General features: G+C 34.8%; 1 protein-coding gene across 3 annotated transcripts; it reads right to left on the reverse strand.

Annotated features, from left to right (window-relative positions):
* Nucleotides 1-178: 178 nt before the first annotated feature.
* rcbtb2 (regulator of chromosome condensation (RCC1) and BTB (POZ) domain containing protein 2) lies at nt 179-22,428 on the reverse strand. Of its 3 annotated transcripts, none has more exons than XM_051128630.1 (12): nt 22,278-22,428; nt 21,406-21,537; nt 17,471-17,621; nt 14,702-14,868; nt 11,802-11,960; nt 11,125-11,232; nt 10,695-10,837; nt 8,136-8,326; nt 6,219-6,345; nt 3,755-3,894; nt 3,412-3,542; nt 179-1,872 (listed from the first exon to the last, which is right to left on the reverse strand). In XM_051128630.1, the coding sequence occupies exons 2-12, from the start codon at nt 21,529-21,531 to the stop codon at nt 1,732-1,734; spliced, it is 1,584 nt and encodes a 527-aa protein (XP_050984587.1). In that variant the 5' UTR covers nt 21,532-21,537; nt 22,278-22,428; the 3' UTR covers nt 179-1,731. The 3 variants fall into 3 exon arrangements, with proteins under 3 accessions (XP_050984587.1, XP_050984589.1, XP_050984588.1); XM_051128631.1 differs by having other exon boundaries at nt 1,810-1,929; XM_051128632.1 differs by lacking the exons at nt 14,702-14,868; nt 17,471-17,621; nt 21,406-21,537; nt 22,278-22,428 and adding an exon at nt 12,229-13,739.
* Nucleotides 22,429-23,599: the final 1,171 nt, after the last annotated feature.

The raw sequence follows: 23,599 nt of genomic DNA on the forward strand, positions 1-23,599 counted from the left end.
CAAAGTGCTGTATTTGCTTAATGGAAAATAGGAAGTTTGGTATCATTTTAAAAACAAAGAATTTTCAAGTGTTGAATAATTTATATCCCCATTCATAACATGACCACTGGGGTACAATTAACAGACCCTCTCTTGGCAATCAGACAGAGTTAGTGGTCCTGACCCTCATTTATGGGACTACAAAAGAAGGAAATTATGTAGAATTATCTACAACAGAACAGAAACCCCCGACTGTGTAAACAAGTATGAACAGACTGTAACAAATGACCATCAAGAAGACATTGTGAATTATTGTAAACACTTGCACTATATATATATATATATATATATATATATATATATATATATATATATATATGTGTGTGTGTGTGTGTGTGTGTGTGTCCTTATTTATGCTTGCTGTTTCAAGTGCCATTTCAAGATTAGGCTGGTTGGCTGATGCTATAATGACTGATAAAAAAAAAACTTTACTGTGGGTAAAAGAAGGCTGACTTTAGCTGTCAGTGGAAAGTTAATGATTGACAGAATATGGGCACATGGTTCAATGCATCATCACCACCAGACGGCGCCATTTGTCTGTAGAAACAATAGTACTGTGATTGGGTTAATGTCATGAAGAAATATCCAGCTCATACTTTATTCCAAATGAAAAAAAAACAAAACAAAAAAAAAAAAAAAAAAAAAAGAACCTAATACTAATTTTTACTGTCTTAAAATTAATATTTTGAATGTGTGTGTCTGTGCGTGTTTATTATTAATACTTTCCCACAGTAATGGAAATTGGAGGAAATGTGTTTTACAACCAGGCTTTTCTTAATGTTAAACCTAATTTCTTATTGTATTTCTTTTCATTTTTTGGGTGAAATATGGTCCAGACAGTTGCCTGACAGTTTTTGTGAGATTCACCCTGACACTCGTTTTAGTGCTTGTAAAAATATGACTGGACAGAATCACAGACATTGACCTTTGTGACATATTCAAAATAATACTGTTACATAGAAGGAACACAGGCATATCAAAAGTAACATTACCGTCAGTAAAAATAACATAAATGACATTAGTTGGATCTGTAAATTAAATTGGAGCCACTATATTTAAAATAATGCTATACCACTCTGATATGACATGTGTAAAGTTTCTTCTAATGGCAAAAAAAAATTAAAACATTATAATCTTATGACACAGGTAACCTCCCAAAGGAGGTACGGCTGTTGGCCTGCTTTATAAAGGCCATTATGACAATGATAGATGGATTGGAGATGGACAACCTGTTTTGCTGACTGTAACTTTCCAATCCATTATATATTAAAAAAAGACAATGCAAATTAACATGATCTTGACCCAAAACAATAGTTCAGTAACAGAAAAGCAACTCTTTCTCCATCAACCATCTCCTACATGAGATGGCCTTCCCTTTTACTTATGCACAGATGAATCCCTTACTCATGAAGCACCTCAAAGGTGTTTTTTTTGTTCAGCTATTTCAATACAATCTGTTGAAACCTGTCTGGTCCCTTTAAATCCTCAAATTCTTCTGTTTAGGGCTTCAGATGGGGATGTAATCATTTAAAGGCACTGGGACCCAGAAGAAAACCAGTGCAGTGGCCTTTCCCACTTTTTCATTCTCAAACCACAGGAATTTGGCTCCTCTCCACATCTGAGGTATTTGAGATAACTTGCCTTGATGTAGCAGAGCGAAAGCAGAATTCCTCCTTAGACTATATCTTTCTGTTAGTTCTTGAAGGCCCCGTAGCGGCTGGCTTTGCTGATGAAGTTCTTCAGCAGATCGTGGTCCATATCAGCAAAGGCCTGCGTCTGAGTGACAGCCGTCAGATGGTTAACACAAAACTTGAAACAGAACTCTTCCAGATCCTGCACATGAAGAGTGGATGGACTGATTCAATGAGAAAGAGAACCACCACCAAAGACCTACAGAATAATATATGAAACCGCAAATATATATGCATGTTTAGGGCACTGTTCCAAAACCTAGTGAGCTGCCCTCCTAGACAGCATTTTTAGACAATGCATATGAGCTATCTTTAGTTGTATAGTGTTATCTTAGGGTAGATGTCACACAAGATCCTTTGGCATGGACCCAAATCAGATTTGAAATCAGCGGCCACTTCTTTTGGTTTTCTGGGGCAAGATTCACAGAAAACTTTGTAAGATGAATTCTAAGATCATAAGAATGATTTTAAGGTACGAGTCTCAAATGTTTCGTTATCTAATTATTTGCTTAGGAAGAAAATTACACGCTTTAGCATTTCTAAACATATGAAGATTCGCTGTTCAACTCAATGAAAAACACCCCATATGCTGTCTTTTTTGCTGCCTGCAGATTAACATAATAATAATAATAATAATAATAATAATAATACATAGAAAATAGCAGTTTACAAAAAACTGTATTCCTAAGAATGTTTTGTGAATCCTGCCCAGTAGTTGGTATAAACGCATCTGAGCAATATACTAACATCAAACTGTGAATGTTAGTCAAGTCTTCTCTGAACATCAAGTCAGCTATTTTAATGAAGTCATTAGCTTAACAATATGCTATGCTGATATGCTAACATGAAACAATTTCATGTTAATATCAATCTTTGCTGCACACAAAGAAAGATACTTCAACCAATACTTGTGTCCTTTTTATTATTTTATTATTAGTGTATGAAGTCATCCAAGCAATGAGAACCCAATTTATTGGGTCATGTCTTGTAAATATCTTTTTGACACAGTGTTTGTGTTGTTTTCTGCTGTTTAATAGATTAAGCTAACATCAACCTTTGCTGAATCAACTGTAAATGCTAGTCAAATGTTTTCTCAGTTCTCTCAAACAATATTTGTGTTCTTCATTATTTTCCTTCTTATTAGAGTATGAAGTCATTTGCTTAGCAATATGCTAATATCAAAATCTACTGGATCAAAAATGTTAGTTGTGTCTCCAGTGTGCTTCACATAAGCCATTTCACTCAATATTTGTGTTTGTTTTTAGAGTATGATTTTTAGAGTATTAAGTTGTTAGCTAACAGCAAACTGTACTATAGCAATACGGTAACATCAAAAACTAGTAAATCAACTATAAATGTTGGTTGTGTCTCTCCAATGTGCTTATGTAAGCTATTTAACTTAATATGCTTTTTCCTGTACTTTTTTTTATTTGTTATTAGCTTAGTAGTACATACAACATCAAATTGTTATATGAATTGTTAATGTGTTCTTTGTATTTTTTTATCAGTTGTATTGAGTTGTTTGCTTAGCAATATGTTAGTCGGGTGTCTTGTGTTGTATTTCAAGTCTTATTTTGTTTAGTGAGTTGCTAGCTTAGTAACATGTTAACCTCACTAACATTTGGAACAGGACCAATAACTGAATGTATATTTGACTGAATGTTTGCGTGTGTACACTCACCCGTGCTTCATACTTGACAGCAGCTGAAAGCAGTGTTATAGCGTTCTCCTCTGTAATACCTCTCTTGATGGTGTCCTGACACAGTCTTTTCAGGCGGCTCTCACGGTAATATGTGGCCAAATCCAGAAGACCTTTACAATGCAATCAACGGATCATAAACACCAAACAACATCAGTCCGACATTTTAACAAAAAAGTGCTGCTCTACAGGGTAGTTAACAGGTTTTTCAATGTAACATGTTGGAGTTTCAAACAGGTATATATTTGCAGATTTAAAAAGAAAAAAAGGTATTCCAGAAAATGAATGTTTGACTATAAACTAGCAGTCATGAAGTGTGGTTTACCAATGGCATCCTCAGGTGGGAGATTGATGGTATCAGTATACAGGTACTCCAGGAACGCCCGATACACCAAATAAGAAAACTGATGAATCTCTATGGTCTCTTCATCAGTCTCATTCAGCAATGCTCGGAAATGCTCACACCTATAATACAATCACAAAATCATATATTTTTTTTAATCAATGTTATTCTTTTTTTTTTATTTAATGTTCAATGTATTGTATGTCAAATGTTTTTGACCATCTTTTAGCTCAGAAGAAATATTTGTTCACAATAATAATAGTCCAGGCCAATGAATCAGATTTTTACTTGCTTTGCCAAAATTGTCATTGGTCATGCCAAAATTTTAGATACCAATGAAATTTCACACAAATCTAAATTTTTAAGACAAAACTAATAAAAGCCAACAAAATAGTTCAACAAAGTCATTAAAGACAAGTAAACAGCAAAATAAGAAATAAATTACAAAAAATATGAAATTTAGTCTTGTTACATTTGGTTAAGACACCGTATAAAGCTTATTCATAGATATAAGGTGACTTATTCCACACTCTTCTAAACACTTTGCTTTCCTACAATCTCAAAAGACACATTGTGTATCAGTTCCAGACCCAGAAGAAATTTTCCGTGTTGGGCTGCTGACTTTAAAACTCACCTAGTATTATTATTATTTACACTGTTCTGTGAAGAGGAAGTACACTGCTAATTTGCATTCTGTTTTTTTTTCTGCCTTCCTCTTACAGTCCTGTCTGTACTTGCATATTTGATTCTCATTTTGTTTTACAACTGGACAACTGAAAATACAGAACCAGCCATACTTGCATGTACAATGAAAAATAGACGTGTGCGAACTATAAAATGTTTTTTTAGACGCACATGTGCACATAAAAAAGTGAAAATTCTAATAAATTTCATACAACTGAATTTTAAGTGACAAAATGTCTTAACTCTTACCCAACCAGCATTTTCTAAAAAAAAAATCTAATCATCAGTTTGATCCGTTATTATCATTTTTACAAAAACTGAATAGCCCCCCAGAGTATTTTGTTGTGTGATAATGTGAACAAACAATATATCAAAAGAAAGAACAAAGCCTCTGCTCAGAACAAAATGTTTTTTTTATCTTCTTTTTTCTTTTGTAAACACCACACGAATGTTGGTAAGTTGCGGTTAAAATATCTTGTTTATCTCGTGTTTTAAGTAAATAAGAAAAGAAAGTCAACTGATCTAATAAGGCAATACAGTGACCTGGTACGACACATTAAAAAGCCACAAAACTGTATTTATTGTTTGAATCTCATAAAAAAAAAAAAAAAACGACAACATTTTAAAGCTGAGAGCTTGTTTTATACTAGAAGTAACCTGCTCTGTCTTGTCTGTCAGCATGTTGAGGGTTTCCTCTTCATTCCGCAATGTATTTTTCACTGCATGAGAACATGATGTATAAGTGTGAGAGTGGCACTGTTTGTTGGACACAGCAACAGTAACAAAGGAGGGCGGATTTTTGTGAAGGGTCAATTAACCTGTGAGGTTTTTCGAAATTCCTTGTTGTAACCTTTTTTACTGTTTGTCCTGTCACGCCGAGACAAAAAAAAACATTTTTAGAGTGCCGCATGATTGTTTGAAGCTCAGCATTTCACTATGACTGGAATGACTGGTGGTTCACCTTTGTTCTTCCTAATTGTACCACAGGCGTGAGTTTTCAGATCAAGTAGGCACTCAGACAAAGAGACAAAGGTACAGAATCGTAAAAGCTATTCATGAGCAATCTGTAGCCATGACCTGATCAAGAAGAGAGACAACCATGTTACCCAGCGCTTTCTTGACAAAAGCGCTTCACGTTAAAACAGTACCCTGTCTCAGATTCGCACAAGATGTAGGATTTTATGCCATATACTTTTTTTTTATTTTGTACACACTGAAATCTAGGTGCCCACAGAAGCATACCCATATTAATGCAAATGTTTGTGTTAGGTTGATACATTCCATTCAATTTGGACACAACATGATATTAGACAAGAAAAAAAAAAAGAACTAGTGTACTTGTACCATCCCTAAACCAAAATTTTCATTTCACCCCTAAATCGCGTTGGGAAAAAGGAAGGGTCAAGCTCTGCTCTAATAAGATACAGAAAGCATGTTTCATAATATTAACATAGTGACTTTAGAAAAACGAAGAGTAATGCTTATGCAACAGTGCATCTATACACAATGTGTCTGCACATGTTCATGTCAAAACTTCAGCTGCCAAGTTTTGATTAAAACATGGGAATGACACTGTTGGGGAAAACCCCAATCTTTTTGCTGATTATTCAGAGACTATTTTTTTAGACGCCATTTACATACCTGAGAAGCAACTTAAGTAAGGTTGGACGGCACTGCAAAATATTTACTTCTTATACACAGAATAGGGCTAAAAACAGTGCAAAGAGCTTTAAAGATTACTTGATTGCAAGTTTTAATTTACCTGATTTTAAGAAGGGCTTTGTGCACGTGTATACACTTCCCATCAACCAGGAACTTTAGGTCAGAGATTTCTGGGCTGTCGAACTCTCGCTTTAGCGACTGAGCAACAGTCAGGTAGTCATCTCCATCTAATGAGCAGAAAAGAGTCAGAAAATAATACATTATTTAAAACAGCATGCTATCAAATTACACATGCAGACTTACAGTAGGTTTCCACGTGTAAAACAAATGCAATGTTTTGTCATTATTATATATTATTACCAAGAAGTACTGTACAATTTAGAGTAAAATTACATATCGTGCCCCATAGGAAGTCACATTTGACAATAAAGCATTGATTCTGAGTTACTCTTTATTAATTCTGTCCTGTTTTAAGGTTGGTCTAGCTTTAAGAGAGATGGGCGATATTTTTTCCTTTTCATGATAGCAATCAAATGTAAAATAAAATACAGTATAGACTTCACTGTTTAAATTGAATGTACACCAAACCTTATAATGCTACAAAAATTATTCAGTCAAGAGCAGTGAGTGATTTTCTCTGTCTTTTGTTGTTTGAGTAACATTATTGACAGACAGCAGCAGGTACATTAGGCAGTGATGGGAAATCTAATTTGGCATACTGGATACTCTTTTGGATAGCTTGTTTCAATTAATCATGCAGTGATGCAGACTGTTTCTGGTTATAATGCAATGATGTCATATATACGCAATTCTATTATTAAAGCACCCGATAAAGATAAGAAATTGAGGTTTTACATGTCTAAATCAATGTACACACTGCAGCTAAATTTGGTTGACAATTCACCTTTTGGTGCCTAATCCTGTTCTGTAAATTATCCACATTCTACAACCAAATGAACAACTGAAAAATTCAAGTAGTGACAACCACATTCACAGAAATTCTATGCAGTGGGTACAGAACCGAACTGAACATCTTCAAAAAACGTAAAGTGGTGAAAACCCTGAAAGTTAATAATAAGCACCATATGAACTTTAACATCTGCCCTGGCCAATTCAATCACCTGACTTGAATATTATCAAACCATAATAAATAGTTCCGTAGAGAAGAGTGAGAAGCAGATTCCATCCTTCAACATCTCTGAATCAACCATGTTATTCTATGAAAACAGAAACATAATTCACATAGACTGAGTACTGTAACTTTTATAAATGCTATTGAGAAACAGGTGAAGAAAAACTGAAAGGAAGAACCTGAAGTTCAGAATTAATTATTTTATTATTTTAAAAAAATTTAAGAACATTCGTACTGGCTTGTCTATTTTCATCTATTTGCCCACAACATTTTGAAGTATGCTGTACAGCTGCTTTATTCCAAAAATGTGTTAATTTTTTATTAAACAATGTTGTTAGTTTATATGAAAAGTTTTTTGTTGACTAAATATTTTAGTTTGCCTTTTACATACACACACACACACACACACACACACACACACATTTATGTTTATGTTATAACATGCCCCTCACATGTTACAATGTGTCCCACTTATGAGGCATGTTGTCACATTTCATTTTAATTCTTTCAGGGGAAAAAAACAAATTGTATACAGTGTTTTAATGAAACAAGACCTCATTTGCACTAGACATGTAAAATTAACGTGGGAAAAAAAATACTCTGAACCCCAAGTAGATGTACATAAACTGAGAAAGCCACTGTTAAGAAAGCCAACTGTTAAGCTGTTCCCCACTCTCTCCTACTGCCTATTTCCCAGGTGGCATTATATTCTAACAGTCTATCACACAGCAAAAATAAAACAAAACAAAACATAACAGTGGCCAATCAGTTTTTTAATGACTCATCTCTAAAATGATTATGGAGAAAATTAACTGAAAATATACTTCAGAAACAAAGGCTGCTGAAAAAGTGTCTGGAATAATCCTTGTGGAATAACGCTCTTACCCACAGAAAGGAGATGCCAGGTGACTGCCGGTGTGGCGAAGCAGGCGAAGACATCATCAGTGCTGGTGAAGTGTGTGAGGTGAGGGCAGACCACAGCCTGACCCCGACACTGACCCCACATCAGCACCTGACCGCTCTGTGTTTTTGCTGCTGATGTGTGACTGGTGTGACACGCAGCAACCTCTACCATTCTGCAGGAGAGTGAGTGAGACAGATGCTGTTGTTATATGATCAAACAAGATAAATTACTTTTTTGATTAGTAAAGAGTAAAACTGGCAGAAAATAACAGTGAACAACCCACCACATACATTAATTTACATACATTGTTAATGTTGACACATTTATTCAAAAATACAGTATTTAGTATTGAGATAGAACTGAAATAAAGGTTTATTTATGGTATAACATTCTGCTGCATCTATGTTCTCACACATGAACACTGATGAGCCAAATCATTATGAACACGCACTGTGAAGTGAATATTGTTAATCATCTCCTGACAAGGTCACATAAAAGTCTAGGTAATTTATATGGTAAAGGAACAATCATGTAGTCAATGTATTTCAACTGTTGTGGCCAGACAACTGTGTCAGAGCATCTTTGAAACAGTGAGGCTTGTTGGCTGCTCCTGTTCAACATTTGTGAGAACCCACAACAGTTAGTGACAGTGTGTAAGACTTCCAAGGCATTAATGGTAGAAGGTCGATGTGACAACATTTTTAATGATGGGCCTTTGTAGGTGCAGACTGGTCAGAGTGCCCATGATGACCCCTGCCCACAGCTGAAAGCCCCTCTAATGGGCACACAAGCAACAGAACCTTGCCCTGCTACACTACACACATTGTTTAGAGATAGTCTAAAGAAACATAATGAAGAGTTCAAGTGTTGTCCTGATGTCCAAATTCTTCACATTTAATTTACAAAGCATTTGATTAGATTTTTTTGTCAAATAAGATGCACAACAGGACAGTATAAATTAAAACATGGATGAAACAATATCTTGGATGTATGATATTGCTTAAAAATATTGATATCATCATTACTTTGAGAAGTACACAATATACAACAGTATACAATAGTACTATATGTCTGTGATAATGTCTTCAAAATAAACCAAACTTTTATTTGGCCATTTGACCAATATCTTTAAGTTTCAGTGTATTTAACAGTAGTTTTTCTCAAATCAAATGGTGAAAAGCTTGTTCAACTCTCAGAGCAGCTCTTGAAATTAAGTTCATGTGTTCATATATTGAGACAATGAAAACACTGCAAGCATTATGTGTGTTTGATTTTTAATCCAAAATGGTATTGTTTATCGCCCACTACTATTTTACTGTCACTTTTAATCAATTTAATATCAAATTAAATTCATGACGGTACTGACAATTAGTAACACAGCTGTGAATTTTTTTTAAAATGCACCTCTACCGTCTATCGGAACATAGTAATATTTCTTTAGTAGATATATATTGCTATTTAAGCTCACTTTAAGTTTAATATGAATTTTAATCTATATGAAGTTAGTGACTTGACTTAGGGCTGCACAATTAATCAAATTTCTAATCGTGATTACAATTACAGATGCCACAATTATGTAATCGTTCAAAGGCACAATTACAAAAAAAAGTCCACTTACATTATTCTGCTTTCTTAAGATGTGTGTGTGTGTGTGTATAAGAAAGAGTGTGTATTGTTTCCTACAGGTTATCTTAAGGGTTTTTCTTATTGTTTTAATTTTTACGTTTTTACTCTTTTTATATATTTTTAAAGACGAATCTATATAAAAATGTGGCATGCAGTTGCTTAAAACAATGGTATAACGCTGTTCAAAACATCATTCAGTGTAAATTGTGATAATCGTAATTAATAATTGCAATTACAATTTCAAGGAAATAATCAACAACTTGACTTGACTTTTTGACACAACAAAAAGCAAGTACTTCCACCAATAGTTCTAGGAACAATAAAAAAAGCCCCTAATAAGAGCTCATTTGTAACATTAATTAAGGTCAATAAAAGCTGTTGAAGTATTGTTACTTGTTAGAGTGTGTTAATTTCAACATTTATTATATTTTTACATTTTAAAATTGCATCTGTTAACATTAGTTAATCTTTTTTGATGATCAATATATTATTAATATATTTATAATGGTTCAGTACTGTTTTTTGGATTTTTGCAGAGCTCATTTTGACAAGATAAAAAGGGTGTTGTTTTACAAAACCATTGAGAATTTTTAATCAAAGTATATTAGAGACTTTTCATTAAGACCCTAAAGAATCATATCAGCTTGTGAAAAATGGGCATCCGATGACCACTTTAAACATACTTAGCTATATGAAATGTAGACGACATACTTCATGTGACCTACTTTTTCTCACTCAATTTGACTGTCTTTGTAAAATGTTCTGGAAATGCATGACAGAGTATGAATAGGAATTCCAGTATGTCTAAATGTCAAGCAGATCCATTTAAATGCACAGAAAATCAGGTGAGACTATTATTTTCACCATATCAAAGGTTAAATCGGTTAGTTGTGAGGCTGCGATTTGAATCTCACCTCTCTTTGTCCATGTTTATGAGGGTGGGCACAGCCTGGTTGCTTTTGTTACCAGTACCTAGCTGCCCGTACGAGTTTGCACCCCAAGAGTAAACAAATCCTTCGTCTGTAAGAGCCAGTGTGTGCGCGTATCCACACGCCACCTGTAAAAACAAGATAGTTCAGTTCAAAGAACAAATTATTTGCGGGATATCTGTCATCTATGATTCATTTTATTCAGCAAATGAATGTTTACAATAATGTGGGATAATTGAGATAAATGTGAGTAGTACAGAACAACAATAAAAACAGAATTTAGAGATAATACAAATCAAAAACCAGACAGAAACTCATGAACATCTTGAATGACAAGGGGGTGAATAAATTATTTGTAAATTGCTGTTCTGGAAGTGGAGTTCTCCTTTAATACCCAGAAGTCTTTATTTGTCACCTGCACGATGTTGATTCCCTGTAAGGCGGCGATCCGACAGGGGGTTTGCTGGTTTCCATTATTGCCCAAACCAAGCTGCCCATTGCAGTTATAACCCCAGCCATATGTCTGTTAACACAGAGCCTTGAGATAAACCAAGTGCTGATTACAGCAATAATAATTACAAAAAATATATATATATAATTATTAATTCTAAACTATGAAAACATGAGACAAGCTTCTTGAAAGGAAACACTGACAACATTAGGTGTAAAAAATGTAACACTGAGAAGTGTTGAAGGCATAATAAGGCACAACAAAACTCACAGCTAACAGTCGAGACAGTTACAATCAGCAACTGCCACATATCAAAAAGCGAGCAACAACTAAAATATATCACAACAGCATGTCAGCATCTCCTAACAGCATGCTCAGTCTCTTGTCATTAACTTTAGTGCAAATAATTATTTATTAAAAAAAATTATTACAAACACAATTAATCATGCCCCCTGAAACATGCATATATTCAATAATAAAGAATTTTACTTTCTTTATTTGGTGGCTAATCCAGCAAATAGTAATGCATGTGATTACTTGTGATAACAAAACATTATCTAAATTACTTGATTATTTTTTTTTTTTTTTTTATTTGATTGTCATCTGTATTTCTTAAACTCTTGTTGTTAATTTAAACTTACCTCTCCATTGTCCAGAACGGCCATAGAGCAGAGCTGTCCACAGGCGATGTTGACTACCACCTTATTCTGCAAGCAGCTGCTGACCCTGCGTGGGGTGGGCTGGTTGGCCGTGGATCCAGAGCCCACCTGCCCGGAGTTGTTGTATCCCCAAGCATACACCTAAGAACGAGAGAGGATAGGAAACAGAACCAAAAATGCAAATACTTGTTCACGTAACTGTAGGATGTCATAAAAAAAAAAAAAAAAAAAAAAAAAAGTGATTAATGTTATATAGGTCTTATAAATAAATGTTACATACTGAAAGAAGTCTTTTATGCTTAGGGCTGTGCAATTAATCTAATTTCAGTTTTGATTTTGTCTTCCAATGATTACGTAAGGAATAACTGACGAAAGACCGCTATTATTGAAAAATAATGCACACCCGGACCTGAGGTAGAAATGCAGCCATGACGCAAAGTGGAACAAGGTCTTTAATCCACAGAAAAAGCAAAAAGTATACAGCAAAGTATACTTTCGCCTTCAGATGCACACCTGAACAGTCAAATACACATGTAATTATGACAAAATGCCTGTGTTGGTGAGCATTTATGTAAACACTGGCAGTTATGTCTTATGTAAACATAAACAGATGAGAAAGAAACTGGATGTGCGTCAGCATACTGGATCTGTGTATTCGATCTGAAAGTCACAGGCAGCAAGTGAACATTTTGTCCTCATAGTTGATGTGTTAGAAGAAATTTAATTAGTTTATTCAATTTGTTTATAGTAGGCTATTAGCAGAATAGAATATCTGGATTTTTCCTTGCTTATTTTTTATAGAAATTGAAAATAAACAAAACAATCCAATGTTTTTATTCAGTACAGTGGCACTTTATGAATTTCTTCATTGAGAAAATCGAAAATTCACAACAGCTAAAGGCTGTCTATGTTGCAGATCATTTAAACTTTGTGTCAGCACGTCATAAATAGAACAAGGCATCAGTTTACTGAGAGCAGTAAACTCGCTCAGTTTACAAGACGTCTTGCTTGTGTCCGGTGTAGACAAGGTGTTAATCTTTAGTGTCACATGACCCTTTATAAATCTTTTTAATAATCTTTTTAAGACACATTTCTTATAATTGCTAGTGTTGAAAATGGTTGTGCTGCATACATATTTTTGCGAATATATTTGTGATACACTGACAGCATGGATGGCATGTTTTTTTTTTGTTTTTTTAATACACATTTGTCTTAACAACCGTCTGTAAAAAAATAATTTTGTATGTTACTGTCGTCGTCTGCAGTTTTATCCCATGGCCTGCCACTGCTTCAGAAATGGCTTAAGCATTTCCAAATATGGCTTTTTGCCAAAACACTCGAGAACAGTTTTGAAGGTCAGCCAGCTGTGTGATTCATAGCTCCTCCATCTTTTTAATCAAGTACCTCATTGACTTCACTCATGTTTCAGTACCTTGGAAAATTACAAGCATTCCAGATAATTTTTAATAACCTTGTGTTAAAAATTGTTGGGAATTATTCTGCATGTCCACAGAAAACTCTGTTGGAAATCCACCTCTTGGACTTGAATATTTATTATGTTTAACATGTTAACTTAGCTCAGATAGGTTTACTCATCTGAGCTGCCTGTTTCCAAGATAACTTGTCAAAAGTGGTGAATATTTGCACAATGAATCTCATTAAATTACTAAAAAATTTTACATTATTTTAACAAACAGCAAGTGACAAAAATTAAACAGAACAGTGGTTCTACACTGCTAAAGCCATTAAAACATACAACTGCCTTTATATTTTAGGAAGAGGTCCCTCTGGGGAATTTAGTATTTAGGGATCTTTGACAACAAAAAATTCAGATTAAATGACCAAAAGCGTTGTATAAATGTATAATGATGTAAAGACATTAGTAACTGTTGTATAAAGGCATACTGATATAAAGGCATTCAGTATAATGATAATAACACAGCAGTTTTGTATGTACACTAGGAGTGACCCCGAATAGTCAACGATTCAATGCTTCAACAGGATGAGCCTGATTCGACTGCCAATCTCACAGTCAAATCTTCGCAGAGGTGTTACGAAATGAGGATCATGCCATTTTGGCTATATGCGGGTGCTCAATGTCTGATTTCGCATAGAACTACCGTTTTCTGCCAATAAGTTAATATACAGCCTATTAGGATAATGACGTAAACACAAATGTGAAAAGAAAGATGTTTTTAATAAATATTTTTACAGCCCGTAAATACATCCAACAACCCCTGTGACAGATTTACTGTAAGTTTCACTTTCTATGAACCGTGATGATTTCAAAACATTTTAGCCTGTTCTAATTAGATTTTTGGATGATGTGAATATAGGTGCCGATCCCGTGGCTCGAGCGCCCACGGAAAGATATATTCTCTATCAAGATACTCTCGATTCACTATCATATTGGTGAAACAGATCTCGCAAACTATCCAATGCGTATTTGTGTTTGCATTCTGGAGAGAATCATCGTCCACGTTTATGTGGGAATCATATTTGAAAGAACAATGAATATACATGAACATTTATGTGCATAGAGGCTAGAGTACACTTTCTGAAGCACCCTCATTTAATTCTGGAACCGGGCATGGATAAAACTAGTTATATTTGAACAGTTTTCACATTAGCTCATATTCAGGCGATCTCTATTCAGAGGTAGACTATGCTTCAAAGTTAGCAAAATTAGCAGGATATTTGTTAGTTTCGCATCTGTTTCATCTTATGTGTGGATTGTCTGTTTTTATTTAGCGGAATTTCCGGTTTCATTAGCTCTGATAAGTATAAACAACATGATATGTGGCTGGCCAATGTTATCTATCTTTTAATCACATTTTGCCTCATAAAATCAAAACCAGCATCCAGCATATCTCTTTTTTTACCTCTCCCTCTGTGGTGAGAGCTATCGTGTGGTGAGAGCCACAGGCCACCTCTGTTACCCTCTTGTTGATGAGGTTGGTGGAAACCAAGGCAGGAGTCAGACCATGGTTGGTGGTGCCATTACCCAGCTGACTATAGCCATTGTGACCCCAGGCATATACTTCTCCATCTACAGACACAGAAGACACAGATCTGAGGATGAAAATCTTTGGCTCAAGTCTTTGATCAGGAGACAAACATGGAGAAGTGCATCTAGAATCTAGTATACAATGCCTAAATAAACAGTGCCAAATTAAAATAAAATTTGCTTTGGCTTAAACAACTTGAACAGCTGACGTGGAATGCTGACCATCTGAAAACATCTGCTGTGCCTCAACTTTTACCTCTGTAAAAAAATGAATCATTTGATGTTTATCAGGTAGAAAAACGGTTTGTTCTCCAAAACTCATGTTGCGACATGTAGAATATTTCTCATATCACAAACATCAAAATCAGACTGTTTGACTATATCGGACTATATCTGTCGTCAGACTGCAAACATTTTCAGTTCATCCTGATTAGTATTTTAAAAAAGGCCTTCTAAAAGTTTTACCACATAATGAAACTATTTAAAGCAGAGGTGGGCGAAAGAAATCTAATCTTGATCTTATAACACACAATCACAATGCACGTATAAGAATACACAGACTAGAACAAGCCCATGGACTTATGTATTTTGCAAAATGTAAAAAAAAAACTGTACTGCATTAAAGAATCAGTTAGAACACTACAAAGATTTCACTGTATGAACTAAATATACACAGATTCATATTAAATCTACTAACGTTCTTCTGTTAAGTACAATAAGTGATTTTCTCTTAGTATTTTGTTGTTTGATAAACATTATTGGCACAGACAGCAACAGGTATAGGCTTTAAGACCAAATGCATAGATCTAATATACGCATTCGATTTTTTTCCCCAACTGACATAAATTACTATGTTTATGTGAATACTTATCAAAACAAATATTTTGATGTATTTTTTTCTTTATTTGACTGTTTAGGCATGAATCCGAAGCCCAAACTATACTTTGCTCATCTGTGTTCAGCTTCATCTCAGAGTGCACAAACAAAAAGCACCTGGGGAACAGCACAAGTTCTGCTTTGCAGCTTTGTTGTGATTTTAATAACGTCTTTTTTAATAAAACATGTCCTTGTCCTGCAGTAGACTGCATTTGACATCAGTAACATTACATAATTTGACTGATTTGGACATTAAGTTTAGGACAGGAATCTTCAACCCTGCTCCTGGAGAGCTACCATCCTACAAACTTCAGTTCCAACCCTGCTCAAACACACCTTCCCGTAATTATCATATAACCCTGCACACCTTGGCTGCATTTACACTGCAAATTTTAATGCACAGATCCGATCTTTTGACCATATCTGATTTTTTGACCTGCCTGTTTACAATTAGACATGACTGGTATCCGATATCTCTGTTTACATTAATTCCTGCCCAAATTGATTGTCAGGGATTGTTTTACTATGCACATGGTAGAGTTTTGAATGGCTGTGCTATTAAAATTACTTATATAATTCACGTCACGTGGCCATTAGGCTACTAATTCCCCCACTGGACAACAGCTGTCATGGATGTTTTACATCACAAAATCTGAATGAATGGTTAGAGACCGGAAAATAACTGTAATTTTAATGTTATTTTTTCTACAGCTCATTAGAGGTAGAATTCTTTAGTGAAATAAAGTAGCACCAAGATGACATTTATTTAAATACATTTGAATGAATTAAAGGGAGAAAGAGAGAGAGACAGTGCATGAGCGAATGTGAAGCTTGCAAACAAGTGAAGCTTGCTGGTTTTATTGCAAAAACTGCTAAGTTATTACCTCATTGTAAAGAAAAATAATGCAGCTTTTAGTAGCGAAGCTGCTGTGCAATTTCTTACCTATAACGTTTCCACTTTAATAAATTGCAACACATACAGCACGCCAGCATTAAAATGATATCTTTATGGACAAACGTGTCGCCCTCGCATTGGGAGTTCTGAGGGTAATCGGATATGTGTGTTTAGACGTAGGTCGGATGTAAAGATATCGGATATGTATCCGAATAAAATCCACATTCGGAAATGGCCCAGATTGGATGCGAAAAAAACCCTGATCTTGTGCGGATTTTTGAGTTTACACATGTGCAACAAATTCCGATCTGTGTCAGATGTGAGCAAAAAATACACTGTGATACAATTTAACCAGTCAGCACAGCCATCTTAGCCAGTCATTGGTGTAGTTTTAATTTTAATATCATTATGAGGACATAAAAGATTACAATCTGTGAAAAGCAGATTGCAGACATCTTCAAGATCGTTTACAATATAAAATCGTCAGATCACCCACTCTTATTTTACAGTTGTGTTATGTCCAATTTTACTTCCATATCATGGTATTAAGGGCCTAATCTGTTACATAGTCAAGGCAGCCTAATTCTGAATGTAGAAAACATCTCTTATGAAACTCTGTGGTGTAAAGACAAATAAACACTACACTGAAGATTAAACTTAGGTTAAAATGCCATTAACTCAAAGTTTCCAAAAAATACTAATACCTATTTTTAATAATTAATAGTGATTAAATCATGGTTTAGAGAATATACTTCTATACATGCCTTTTGACACTTTCATTACAATTAGTCACTGCATCCTTCAACCGAAATGATTTGGTATGACAAAATACCAAAACAATACCATTGTTTCATGTCAAAAAATCTGTCCAACCTGCAGTGGCGATGACCACATGCGGCCCTGTGCCATAGCTCAAGGACACAATTTTCTTCCCACACAAGATGTCTATCCGTCTGGGCTCAATAGTGCTCTGTGTGTCCCCAAGCCCCAGGCAGCCACTGCAGTTCGTCCCCAGTGCAAACACCTGTGGGCACACAGACACACACAAACACATGAGTTCAGGTGATTTAACACTTTACAAAAACTTTTTAGTTTGTTTATATTATATTTACTTATAGTCAGTGTTGTCATTTGATTTAAAAAACAAATTAATCATACTTTTTTTTTTTGTATTTGCAAGTAATTGCATATTAATATAATACATTTATACAGTCATAATTCCACAATGAATCTCCAACTTAATTTTGAAACAACTTAAAGATGGTATATTTTTATGTGTTTAATGGCATCTTTTTTACTAAGTAGCCTATTATTAATGAAGACCAGTATTACTGATACCACTACTGCTACTGATGTCTCTATTGAATAGAAGGGATATAGTTAAGGCTAGAAAGGATATAGCTCTAGCTACTGGGCATGCGCACATCAATCTAACGTTATTTTTGTCACACTGTACAACAATAATACTGTTTTTGTATTATAGTAAGGGCTAAGTTTAGGGTTGGGGTAGCAAAAAACAATCTAATAGGTAGAACAATTCATTTCATTGTTAGTTTCCAGACGGAGCTGTATCCCTTCTAGCCACAACCGTATTAGCCCAGTTCTGTCAATACTGCACTGGCTCCCTATTGAACATTGTATACATTTTAAAATCTTGCTAATTACTTACACAGCCCTAAATGGTTTAGCTCCTCAGTACTTGAGTGAGCTCTTATGGCATTATAGTCCTTAAAATCCGCTGCGTTCTCAAAACTCTTGCTATTTGATAATGCCTAAAATATCAAAATCAACTGCGGGCGGCAGATCCTTTTCCTATTTAGCGCCCAAACTCTGGAACAATCTACCTAACATTGTTCAGGAGGCAGACACACTCTGTCAGTTTAAATCTAGATTAAAGACCCATCTCTTTAATCTAGCTTACACATAACATTTCACATTCACACATAATCACATTTCTATCATTCAAATCTGTTAAAGGATTGTTAGGCTGCATTAATTAGGTCAAATGGAACCAGGAACCTTTCCTATAACACCCCATATACTTGGGGTTACATCATAAGAAGAATGTATCTACTAGGGGTGTGACGAGACACTTATCCCACAAGACGAGACGAGACACAAGACTGGGTTCATGAGAACGAGACAAGATTTTTAAACTTTTTTTTAAAAGAAATCCTCAATGATGAATTATATAGGGAAAATAGTCTTTTATTCAACTGAAAAAGACAAAATGCAAAAAAAATGTAGGTTCATTTTGAAATCAACTTGTACTTTATGAAATTAAACTTCCATTTCAATGAATTATATGCAGTAATAAACAACATATAAACAAGAGCTTAACGCTTCTGGATAAATTAAGAATCCCAGTTGTTTTTAATAAATTGGAGACCATGATTCTCTCACGATTCTGGAGAAAAAAAGATTAGAAAACTAAACAAAATAAAGTATGTTACTAGTAGTTCTGACAAAATGTTAATTGCTTAAGTCTTTAAAAAACATATGTTCATTTAAACAAAATTAAAAAATAAAAATAAAAAATAACAATAAGTGTTTAGACCCAAACTATAAACTTTTATTCCAGTACCTCTGTTATTTAAATGTCTGTAACACAGAAACAATGATTATAATGTGGTTGAAAAGAATGTTTGTGTTACTCTTTCTGGATTAGCAGCAGCATGAATGCAGATTTGAATGTCTTTAACACCTGTTTTACATCGTAAGTGTCAGTAGAGCGTGAGCAGCGCGTTTTGTCGCCGCCCATATCAGTGAATGACAGCATTCACATCGGAAGCGTAACGATGGCCAACCCTCTGATTCATTAACATGGGCAGTGACAAAACGTGCTTCTCATGCTCCACTGACACTCACGATGTGAAACAGTCATGATAGACATTTAATCGGTGTCATTCAGGAAAATGATCGAGTGGGTTTGAATCGAGATCTTTTAAGGATTAATCGTGCAGCTCTAATATAAACACTGCAACATATTTTTGCATTATATCCTCACGAGATCTTGCGAGATCCGACTGGTCTTGCGAGACACATCGGATCTCGTCACCTTCCTAGTATCTACGCTAATATTAGTCTATTTCATTCTTAGTTTGAGGTCACCGTAGCCACCAAGATCCAGTCTGTATCCAGATCGGATGGTCACTACAGTCACCCGGATCCAGTCCAGATGGTGAATCAGCACCTAGAGATGGCCTCGACAACCCTGAATGTCAGCAGAGACCATACCAACTAGATGAGGCCCAGAGACAAATCCCCATGAAGACCTCATCACCTAGATGACCATCGAGACAACTTCGAGAAGCAGATGAGTCCTCTGCACAATCTGACTCTGCTGCAGCCTGGAATTAAACTGCTGTTTTTTTCTAGCCAGAGGAGAATGAAGTTGATTCTTTTGACACATTGTTTTCCTGTTTAATACTGTAAAGTTGCTTTGACACAGTCTGTATTGTAAAAAGCGCTACATAAATAATGGTGGCTTGACTTGACTTATGCAGTTGACTCTCATGAGAGAGAATATTGGATCATGTGTGTATATTTACAGAAAAGATCGTTCTGGCTCTAAAATCTGGTTGGATTAGCCTTCAAAGCTTAACTCCTGAACACTCCTTCTAACAGATCTACAATCCTGTTTACGCAGCATTTTTAAAGGCACTTTGCTGTCAGTTGATTGTGTGCACTTGATCCCTACAGTTTATACATGAGATATATGAGATAAAACATTAATTTGATGAGAAAGATTTAGTTGAAAAGATAAAGGGTACCTTAAGTGCTGTCTATGTTTTATTGTGGTTAAACATCTAAAAACATGAAAAGAAAACAGAGCTAAAAAAGGAAGTGTCCAGGCTCAGGATGTGCACCAGAGCTCCTTTCAGGAAGCAAACAAGGCTTGTGTTAGTATTACAGGCCTAAATATAGCTTCATTCTATCTGCTTAACACCAGCCCAAGATCACTCTGCCTTTGTCTCTTCCTATCAGTATATGTGTGCAGGCTCAACAAAACATTTTTTTTACTATCCCTGACAAAACTGTCAAAGATTCAATAAAGTATATATGTTGTGTGTGTGTGTGTGTGTGTGTGTGTGTGTGTATATATATATGTATACCCATTTTATTTTTATAAAGTTTGGGGTTTGTAAAATGTTTGTTTTTTTTTTTAAAGGAGAAAAATATTTTTTACGACAGTAAAACTAATATTGTGGAATGATATAATTTAAAATTTAAAATAAAAGTTTTTTTATTTTAATACATTTTAAAATTCAATTTATTGTTGGGCAGACAAAGCTGAATGTTTAGCAGCCATTGTGCTGGTCTTTAGTTTTATGTGATCCTTCATATTTTTGTGAAAACCAACACAAAACACATACGACTGGCACTTTTAATAAATTTTATGCATCCTTGCTGAATACAAATTTATCTAAAAAAAAAAATAAATAAAAATAAAAATAACACTAACCTCAATTTTTGAAAGGTAATAATGAACAAATGGTACAGATATATTGTGCATCCTTAAAATGTATATTTTCATTACAATTATTTTTTAAATTAACAATATAATCATTTTAAATTTACTTTTAAATCACAATTAAATTTACTATATAATCAATTTAATGATGCCAAACAACTCATAATACTACTGATTTGTAATTATGAACGTATTCTTACTGAAGCATACTAATCATTGAATCCTGATGTGTGAGGGAACAAGAGCTCCACCCAATCTAATGAACATTTTCCAGCAAGGGTCTGTGCTCATTTATGATTGATCTGTCCACTAAAGGCTTTCAGGATGACTGTACCTCATCATTGACGGTAACGTAGATAGCCTCATTCGCAGCGCTACCAAACACACAGGCTTGACGAACGAGCCGCAGTTCCTCAGGCGGTAGGAGTGCAAACACCGGCCACTTTCCCACGTCCAGCATACTACTCTGTGATATAGCACATACACTCACATTAAGAAAGCATTAGCTACATTTAAAAAAAAAAAAAAAAAAAAAAAAAACATTTTTAGGCATTCTCTCTCTCTCTCTCTCTCTCTCTCTCTCCACACACATATAGTATTATTTAAACTGCAATGAAGTATCAATGTAGTACCATGTTGTTCTTGGAAATAAGTACTATGGTACCACAAAAGTACCATAACATTTGAATATGAAACTGAAACTATAAAGCAACATTGTTATTATATGTAACATTTAGCTAAAGTACTGTAGCAGTCAGACACTTGTTAGTTTAACTGACGTAATTAAAAGAAATCCTTACAAAATAAATTAATAAGAATTAATAATACGTGACCATCAACAAACTCTACAATAATAGTTGTTATCAAACATCTAGTTAGGGTTATAAAGCATAAATTAATGTTTATATAAATAAACGGGCGTGTTGATACTCAGCTGTTAGTTAGCTAACAAGCTAACTATCGTTTACATTCATAACACGTCCTGTGTTTATAGAAATAAACAGTCCACAAGTCTGCATAAGCCTCAAACTACGATGTTAAATTACACGGTGTATCGCTGAATAGCAGGTGTTACAACAAATCTAGAGGTGTTTGAATGAGTAAAGCTGCTAGCTGATGTTAGCCGGCTGCATAAATTGACGTCATGAACAAGTGTCAAGCCAACTCACAGCGAGGTTTTACAATATAAACCTTAAAAATGTTTACCTTGTGTTAACTTAAACTCCCAAGTCTTCATTCCCGGTGTCAGAGGATTATGTAGATATATTAAAGCGGTCAGTTTTGCATGGCTACGAGTGAAGTAAGCAGAGATGGATGTGCCCAGTATTCTCAGCTGGCAGTGTGTCATTAGGGTGGATTTTACCCACACAGGATTAAAGCCAAACTTCCTTTACAAACAAATAACTATGGCAACTACAATATAATCGCACTACAGATAAAATGTAACAATTTATTATAACAATTTGTTATGTAAAACCATAAATTGTTGTTATATGTAAAATAAAGATATACACAGTTTAAGCTATTTTGAGACTATAATATTTAAGACATATTATATTATAGACATCACTGACATAAAAAGTATTAAAAATTACAACAGTACACAAAAAAGAAGGTTCAGCATATTTTTGGTACAGCTGGGGAAAACTAAACAGACTTTATTATTATATTTATTTACTTATTATTATTATTATTATTATTATTATTAATAAACAGTGGTTTACTGAAAAAACTGTGCCGTTGCCTTTAAATAAATTAATTTAATTTTCTTAAGGATAAAAATCTATTTCAGCTAATGCTGTACTATACAAGGAGGCCTATTACTCCTTGTATACTCTTACATAAAATTACATTTGGAATTAGCAAAGGAGGCTTGGGATGAAATTCCTAAGAAATTAGTTTTACACATGACCGTTTTAAGGACAAAATCCAGACAAATGTCTTAAATTAAAACATCTGAACAATGTCTTGAGGTGTGGCAACTGTGGTATAAGTAGAACAGGGCCATAGTTGTGTTATGCGGGGCCCCAGTGCCAGTTGTACTTGTGAACCCTGGTCCCCTTCGGTTAAAATTGCATTCTGGGGGGCCCACCAATAGCCAGGGGCCACTAGAATTTTTACCAGCTTTCAGAATTATTGCCATTGTGACTGTATCCCCACAAGGTGTGCATTATTTCAAATATTCCATATATATACATGCATACGTATATATATATACCGATCAGGCATAAAATTATGACCACTGACAAGTAAAGTAAATAACATTGATTATCTCTTCATCACAGCAGCTGTCGGTGGGTGGGATATATTAGGCAGCAAGTGAACATTTTGTCCTCAAAGTTTTTGTGTTAGAAGCAAGAAAAATGGGCAAGCGTAAGGATTTGAGTGAGTTTGACAAGGGCCAAATTGTAATTGCTATAGACAGCTGGTCAGAGCATCTCCAAAACTGCAGCTCTTGTGGGGTGTTCCCGGTCTGCAGTGGTCAGTATCTATCATAAGTGGTCCAAAAAAGGAACAGTGGTGGAACA

The sequence above is a fragment of the Labeo rohita genome, chromosome 15, assembly GCF_022985175.1.
Source record: "Labeo rohita strain BAU-BD-2019 chromosome 15, IGBB_LRoh.1.0, whole genome shotgun sequence".
NCBI lineage: Eukaryota > Metazoa > Chordata > Actinopteri > Cypriniformes > Cyprinidae > Labeo > Labeo rohita.

Bases quoted from the DNA above. Each gene is read 5' to 3' on its own strand.
- rcbtb2 (XM_051128630.1), bottom strand. From the start codon at position 21,531: ATGCTGGACGTGGGAAAGTGGCCGGTGTTTGCACTCCTACCGCCTGAG. The intron at 10,838-11,124 runs GTGACAAATAAA...TTGTTTTTACAG, and splicing joins AGGGAATCAACATCGTGCAG to GTGGCGTGTGGATACGCGCA. The intron at 6,346-8,135 runs GTAAGAGCGTTA...TCTGCTCATTAG, and splicing joins CTGGCATCTCCTTTCTGTGG to ATGGAGATGACTACCTGACT.